This window comes from Priapulus caudatus, unplaced genomic scaffold (genome assembly GCF_000485595.1).
Source record: "Priapulus caudatus unplaced genomic scaffold, Priapulus_caudatus-5.0.1 Scaffold230, whole genome shotgun sequence".
Classification (NCBI taxonomy): domain Eukaryota; kingdom Metazoa; phylum Priapulida; class Priapulimorpha; order Priapulimorphida; family Priapulidae; genus Priapulus; species Priapulus caudatus.
Window position 1 is genome coordinate 294667 of NW_014577291.1, and position 9063 is coordinate 303729.

A 9063-nucleotide genomic window follows, 5' to 3' on the forward strand; every position below is an offset into this window, starting at 1 on the left:
GAGGCAGCGGCGACGAGGAATAGGGCTAGTGGGGAAACAGAAGATAAGGGCCGGGAGCGAGAGAGAACCCAGAGCAGAGAGAGACAGAAGCAGAGAGAGCGAGAGAGAATCCCAACCCCGACGGCCGGCGCGCCCGGAGAACGAGAGATAGGACGGACGGACAGGGAGGCGAGCAGGCCGACCCGCACGAGGGCTGGACGCGCGACGAACGACGAGCCCCGCAGACCGAAGGAGAGAAAGAGAACAGAGAACCAGAAGACGAGAGACGACGCCAGAGATGACGAGGGAAGAGAGGTGGGAGCGACCGGAGAAGAAGAGAAAAGAGGCGGAGAGAGCCGACCCGCTCGCAGATGCGGCCGCGCGAGACAGACCAGATAGAGCAGAAGAGAGGAGAGAGAGAGAGAGGAAAGAAGATAGAAAAGAAGAAGAGGACGAAGCGCGGGGACAGGAAGAGGAGAGAGAGAGAAGAGAGAGAGAGAAAGAGAGAGTAGATGAAGAGGAAAAGAAGAGGTGGAGAAGGAGAAAGAGAGAGAAGCGAGCGAGACACGAAGAGAGAGAGAAGAAGAGGGAGAGAGAGAGAGAGAAGGAGAGGGAGAGAGAGCGAGACAAACGAGAGAAAAGTAAGAGAAGAGAGTGCGAGGAGGAGTGGAGAGAGGCAAGAGAGGATGAGAGAAGAGAGAGGAGAGAGAGGAGAGGGGAGAAGACGCGGAGACAGAGAGAAGAGAGAGAAAACAGGAAGAGCGGCGCGAGATAGAGAGAGAGAGGGAGAGAGAGAAGGGGGGGGGGGAAGAAAGAGAGAGAAGCGGGCAGAGAAGAGGAGGAGAGAAAGAGCCGATCTAGGGAGCGATCAGAGCACAGACGTATCTGTGAGACGAGACAGAAAAATACCCGCCCCTCAGCTGGCTTAATTTATCATTGCTTAGAGCTCCACACACACACAACACCAGTGCGCGGCGAGGCAGGCGCAATGTGCATTAAACGACGGTATCGCACGCACACTGCGGAAAGAAATCAAATATTTAAGTCGCCTATTTGCTTGTTTAATGTTTCTCTTGTTTGAGTTCTTGCGACAGATGTGTTCAGCCGCTCCGCTGCTTGTGCGACATACATGAATTAATTTGTTGACCCATCAGATGCGCTTTTATAAGTCGAGTGCTGAGTATCTTTCCTTTACTGGTTCCTCCCATATGTTACTATATGTATATATACTATATAGATACTATATATATATATACTATATATATATATGAAGATAGAAAAATGAATAAGGTCATTAAAGAGATTAATTTTAAAGTGTGCTGATTAAAATTTAACACATTATACTCTACAGTTTATCTACATTTTTATACATTTTATTTTCATATCTACATGTGTCTGTCGTTTGTTATATCATTTATATAATAATTATATAAATGACAGAAAATGGGGTTTGAAGATGAGAGCAGAGGCGAGAAAACGAGAGAACGAGAGAATGAGAGAAGCGAGAGAATAGAAACAGTTTAGATGAAAACTGGGTAGATGTTATTATATTTATGTATTCTATTTATTTATGTATTATTTATTATTTTATTTATTATTATTTATTTATTTATTTATTTATTTATTTATTTATTTATTATTTATTATTTATTATATTTATTTATCTATGTATTTATTTGTTTATTTAATGTAATCGATGGGAATTTATTAATAGATAACAGTTCCGTTGTAGACTGCAATACATTGCATGTTTTATTATTTATTTTATTATTGTATTGTGTTGTATTGATTTCTTATGGATGTTTTACTATGCGTGTGCCCGCTTGTACTCCCTCGGTGCGTTGCGTGTTTGCGTCTGCGTGGTAGCTGCGTGGGTTCCGTATATATAACATCTCTTCGTCTCTTTTTTTTTCTTTGATGCCAGCCGGCCTTGGAGCTACATGAAGTCACACCCGTCACCTTATTAATTCTTTAATATTAATTAATAACTAATTTGAGCGTTTAATTCAGTAATTGAGCATTACGATTCGAATAGGTAAAAAATGCAGAATATTTGAGGGGACCGGCACGAACACGAGCGGAGACTCTGCTGCTTGTTATGTGTGGAGCATCCATTGTACTGCGCCAATAGGCGAAACAGTCTCATTGCCCAACTACGCGCTATTTCCCCACGATGATTAAACCACATCGCTAAAACAGCACACATACACACACCACCAACACACACAAACAACCACAACACCCACACAACATACACACACACACACACACACACACACGACGCCACACACCCACACCACACACAAACAAACACACACACACACTTAGTATATATATGTATGGTTGCTTATATATTTATATTTATATATATATATATATTATTATATATATTATTATATATAAATATAAATATTATTATTTATTAGTCATTATAATCATGGTACGCGCGCAACACAGAGACACAGAGCACGCCACAAGCACCACACACACGCACGCGCAACCTCCTTAAAATAGATCGAACATCGCTCGTCATAAAAAGTTTAATATTTTTACAAGTTTATTTTTATTATATGTATCTCATATACCGTGGATCTACTTTCACGTTCATGTCTCCTCCTTCTCATCACTTCTCAAAGAATGCATAAGCGCATACGCCGTTCAGCGTTGTGGTTAGCGCACCGCGACATAGACACTAAACATAGGCACAGACGTTGAAAATGATAGAAATATTAGTAAACGTCTCGACCTTATAGTAAACTGTTGGTTTCTACTTCAGATGAAAAAGGATGCCTTTAACACGTAAAAATACGTTTTCAATGCGATGTACATGCATTGTAGTCTATTCACATACTGTATAATTATTACCGCTTATAAATTGAATTAATGAAGGAAAATGTGTTCAATGTATCGCGTATAAACTAACAGTTAGTTATATATTAGGGAAGCAATAATTTCTTTTAACAAAAAATTTAATTTGACAATTAACTTAGATCATGCATTTGAGTTTAAATTGACTTATATAGCAATTGTAATCGCTTATGAATTGGAATTAAATATTCCTGTGATATTATTGTTACGCAATATACTGACCTATTAAATTTATTATTTCATTTCTTTTCTCACTAACGCTTCATTACGGAGAATTTTCTAGGTATACCATGTAATGCATGTGGCAGCTTTTCCGCTGTTCGATGCGCGTACGCTATGTCGCAGTGTGTGCGTACGTGCGCTTTGTTATGATACATCATTATTTCGAAGTTGTCCAATCATAAACAAACGAATGGTTTATATGGAATTCTTCGGCGAGATTTCTGCTAACTAAATTGCATCCGGCCCTGGCGCCTATGCGGAACTCGCTCACGTTTTTTTGAGACGCACTGCCGCGCATGCCGTAAGTGTACTGATCAGCCGTTGTCACTGCGAGAGCAGTCATATATATACTAGTATATATTATATATATATATTATATATATATCACGTGTATACTTGATCTGCGTTTGTTGAATAAATAAGTCAAAGTAATCACGTTAGAAGAAATTCGCTGGCGAGAGAGTGTGGTGACGTGGTGCCATAAATAGTCACGAAGCTCCGGTATTTACTGAGGTTAGCCTTGATTGCGTTTGGGAGCAACAATTCTCCGTAATTTGCGCGCGTTAAATTGCTCAATGTGTTCAATTTCGTAAATCAACACATCCGCGATGCACGACACGCACATACGCACGCACGCACGACACGCACGCACGCACACGTAGTACCACGAATAACAAAATAATAACTACAACACACCACGCACGCACGCACACGGCAGCGGCTCAGTGACTTTAAATTATTATGTTTTAATATTACGTAGTATATTTCCTTAAATATATTTTAATGGTGTTTATTTGCTTTTTACATCATTTTATGCATCAAGTTTTTAGCTTGGCATCACAAAATTAGAGTATCCATATATCTACACGATAAGTTTCCACGAATTGGCTTCAGCGGTCCGATCGCAAAGCTTCGGAAAATGGCGGCCGTATAACTCTACGCGCTGATCTGGTGATGTCGCGGCCAAAGTGCCATGCTGACTCAATCGCTCTACATTCCTTGCGTCGCCGCCCACATCAATATTTGTCTAACTCATATATGATGCTAATGGTCGGTGGGCGCGTGTTATACGGACTCGCAGCGAATCTCATCTCGCGGCTGCCTTGTGTCAACAATCAACATCTTGCCAGATATCGGCTCGACGGAGCTAGATTGAGATGCAGCGGCGGCAATATACTAAACACGAGCATTCGAAACCGTGAGGAACGCCCAGTCTCACACACGTCGCAGCAACTCTCCTCTCTCTCTATCTATCTATCACTACACACACCACACACACACACACACACCCACACACAACACACACAGCACCACAACACACACACTCACACCACTATAACACATTATTTTCTCTTTCTCTATATATATATATATATATATTAAATAGCCAAATAACAAATAGCTATCTATATTAATTTGTAACTAATAATATAAATATTATCTACCTAACTATCTATCTTATCACTCTATCTTTATATCTATCTACTCTTCTATCACTATTATTTATTTATCTATCTATCTATCTATCTATCTATCTAGTTTATCTATCTTATCTATCATCTTCTTTTTCCTATCTTTATCTATCTCTCGCCGCGTGAATGCCATGGAGTAACATTTGCTCGCACCGGTTAGCCCGTTAGCCCCTGTGTCGCTGCTAACGTAGTAGTTATTAGTTTTGCTCGAGACTAATGCGCTATATTATTAGTCAGCGGGTTGATATTAATAGTTATTGAGGAATCGATCGGTAACTCAGCACAGACGGGCTGCGAATCATGCCTGACGTGCCAATATTACAAATGTAACAGACAAATCATAATGCTAGTAGAATCGGAAGTGTTTAGCTCGTCGACAGCGGCGAAAATAAGCGTGCATGTGTCTGTTCGTCTGTACGTCATGTAGTTGTTAGCGCATGCGCAGTCTCTCGTTTCTGTTACTGCGTGAATTCGGACATTATTTACTCATGCAGTTTACCTATTTAGTCATTTTTTTAAAGATATTTAAGCATATTTCGGTTATAATAACAGTCTGACCGAGGGTAGGTTGGTTACAATGCCTTGTTGCATGTTTCATGAGTTTTACTCCCGGCACTATACGGTAAAGTAATGAAATTGTGTGAACTTTAAATTAAATATACAAACGCCGGCGCGCGCACACAAACACAAACACCACACAACAACCACCACCACACACACACTACAACTACACACACACACACCAAACACATTCTCTGTACCTTTCCTTCTTTAAAATAATAGCACGTTTAATAGTAACGGCTATTCACACTCTAAATAGTCTGATTAAGATGTGTCATCTGCTCGTATTCGATTGGATACTCCAAGCACGAGTAAATGGTGCTAATGTATGCTGTACGATAGTAAATTCAATCAATATACCTATAACTGTATATAATAATATTTAGCACGTTATAAAATCTCTTTCGCCGTCAACTATACTGTCACGTGCGCTGTTAACTATACTGTCACGTGCGCTGTTAACTATACTGTCACGTGCGCTGTTAACTATACTGTCACGTGCGATGTTAACTATACTGTCACGTGTGCTGTAAAATGAAATGAAAATGAAATGAAAACGAATTTGGAATGAAAATAAATTTGGAATGAAAATAAATTTGGAATAAAAATTAATTTAGAATGAAAATGTATTTAAAATAAAAATGAATTAAAAATAAATAATAAAAATATTCGTGGCCATCTCGGCCACCATACTCTAGACCAGCAGCCTCCAACAAAACGCCAAATGAGAACCGACAAAAGAGAACCTGCACTACCGGGTGTCTCTATTGCCCGGGGTAGTCAGAGGTGTCCAACATGTTCTGCTAGCATCTATGACAAATACGACATACGCATATACGCTCTCCTATGACACTATTTGTCGCACAAATATTGGCGAGTCAACTTCGTTCCGCTTTACAGCTGAATTTCACTGCTTGCGTTCCTAATACCGCTCCTAAACTTCTATGATGCGCACAGCACATACTACAATATTTGTCATAGGAAGAATTTTCCTATGACAAATAGTGTCATAGGAGAGCGTATATGCGTATGTCGTATTTGTCATAGGAAGAATTTTCCTATGACAAATAGTGTCATAGGAGAGCGTATATGCGTATGTCGTATTTGTCATAGATGCTAGCAGAACAGGCTGAGGTGTCGCTAGTGCTCACTTAAACCGCACACGAGACTCGCCCGTAAACGGCATAAAGAAGACTCACGTGCAAAAAACTCAACTCCGCGCTAGAGACTAGTGCGCTCAATATTGCAAAGGGAAATCGCGCGCTAGAGGCGGAAGCGGGAGGGTTCTTAGATTGACGGACGAACAAATAGGTGTGTGGAAAAAGACATTCGGATAAACCGTCGGAAATTCGAAGTACGTACCTGCTCGCACGTACTGTGCACACCTATACCGCAGTACGTCATACACAGGTGCCACATTGCATGTGTTTCGCAAACAAGAACTCCCTGTATACAGAAAAGTGATGGATCGAATGGTGATACATTCAGCATTTAATGTATTTAGTTTATTTATTTTAATTTGAAACACGTTCATATACAGTAGAAGTCCAAAAACCCGGATCCCAGAAATCCGGACCATCCGAGAATCCGGACATTTCGAAAACTCAAATATTTACTCACTGTTTAATAAATTAAAATTAAATAATTTGCATAAAATAACTTTCGCTTTCATTGTTTACAGTATTTCTCTTTTACAATGTTTATTTTTAAACATGATTTCAAGCATTATACGCTTTTTTTTGTAGTAAATTTTTTTTATGTTTGTCAAGTGTCGACTTTATATAACTTTTAAAACTGCTCATTTTGATAAATGAAGCATGCTGTATTTGCTAATGAATAAACTATCAAAATTTACCTGTTCATCTCTTCTTTATTCCTCCCTAAATTGGAATTTTTAAAGTACTGGCCGAGAAACCGGAAAATCCGAAAATCCGAACCGACCCAATCCCTGAGCAGTCCGGATTTTTAGACTTTTACTGTAGCGTTTTGGATTGTGAATGGGCGGTGTAAAGACTCACGTGCTCTCTCTCGTCGTGTGTTTCAGAGTGTGCACGAGTCTGAACAAGGGGTCGACGGTTGCGACGGACGCGGCACTTGTCTCTAACAGGACGGTCGTGCTGCCCTCTAGCGGCCGCGAGGGCGGCGGCTACAGAAACGTGACGGCGATACTTGATCGACTCCTCAGCACCTACGACCCTCAACTACGACCGGGATTCGGACGTAACGGCAATATTTACACCTCGTTCGCTTTCTCTCTCTCTCTCTTTCTCTGTCACTCTCTCAGACACACACTCTCTCCCTCTCTCTTTCTCTGTCACTCTCTCAGACACACGCTCTCTCTCCCTCTGCCACGCATTCTTTCTTATACTCTCTCTCCCGTTCCACCATCGTATACACACTCTCTCTCTTTCACTCATTCTCCACCTATACCTCTTTATTTTCCCGCGCAGTGATGATCGTACCTTAGTGCGAGCGAGCGCGCGTGTGAGCGCGTCCGTGCAAGAGCGCGCGTTCACGTGTGTATGCTTATTTATATATTTACGAATATCTCTCGCTGTTGTTCCGTCCCTCTCCCTCTCTGCCTCCACATCCACGCAGCGTCCTCGCACGTCCAGCTCAACGTCCGTATTGAATCAACGCGGTTGGCGGCGCGTAAGGCAGACTATACGGCCAATAATGCCACGCGAGATTGCCGCGTAGCAACGATTAGCGGATATCTGCTCGCCTGTCACGTGCCGTTTTCACTCCTCCAAGTGGCAATTAAAACAACGGCTTCTCAATTATAGTGTAGTGTCGCATGCAGGCACCTTCACAGTCCTGTACACTACGCCCACGGCCTCACACACTACATCACAGCATCACACACCACCTCACGGCTTCACACATAACCTCACAGCCTAACACATTACCTCTTAGCCTCACACACCACCTCACAGCCTAACACATTACCTCACAGCCTAGCACACCACCTCACAGCCTAACACACCACCTCACAGCCTAACACATGCCCTCACAGCCTCACACACCACCTCACAGCCTAATACATGACCTCACAGCCTCACACACCACCTCGCAGCCTAATACATTACCTCACAGCCTCACACATTACCTCACAGTCTAACACATTACCTCTCAGCCTCACACATTACCTCACAGCCTAACACATTACCTCACAGCCTAACACATTACCTCACAGCCTCACACACCACCTCACAGCCTAACACACCATTTCACAGCCACACACACAATTCCACACCCTCACACATTACCTCACAGCCTCACACACCACCTCACAGCCTAACACATTATATCACAGCCTCACACACCACCTCACAGCCCCACACACCACCTCACAGCCACACACACAATTCCATACCCTCACACACTACATCACAGCCTCACACACCACCTCACGGCCTCACACATTACCTCACAGCCTCACACACCACCCCACGGCCTCACACACCGTCTCACACCCTCACACACTACATCACAGCCTCACACACCACCTCACAGCCTAACACACCATTCCACACCCTCACACACTACATCACAGCCTCACACACCACCTCACAGCCTCACACACCACCTCACGGCCTCACACACTACATCACAGCCCCACACACCACCTCACAGCCACACACACCATTCCACACCCTCACACACTACATCACAACCTCACACACCACCTGACGGCCTCACATACCGTCTCACATCCTCACACACTACATCACAGCCTCAAACACCATCCCACACCGTCACACGCCACATCACAGCTTTGCATACCACCTCACAGCCTCACTCACCATCTCACACCCTCACACATCACCTCACAGCCTCACACACCACCCCACGGCCTCACACACCATCTCACACCTTCACACACTACATCACAGTCTCACACACCACCGCACGGCCTCACACACCATCTCACATCACTTTAATTCCCATCGCACTTTCT

General features: G+C 42.8%; 1 protein-coding gene across 1 annotated transcript in view; it reads left to right on the top strand.

Annotated features, from left to right (window-relative positions):
* Positions 1-7569, top strand: part of LOC106807723 — a 37411-nt gene extending 29842 nt beyond the window's left edge. Inside the window, exons 3-4 of the mRNA XM_014810158.1 lie at positions 7147-7322; positions 7553-7569. Of these exons, the coding sequence (XP_014665644.1) occupies positions 7147-7322; positions 7553-7569 (193 nt within the window). The remainder of the gene's footprint in view (positions 1-7146; positions 7323-7552) is intronic.
* Positions 7570-9063: the final 1494 nt, after the last annotated feature.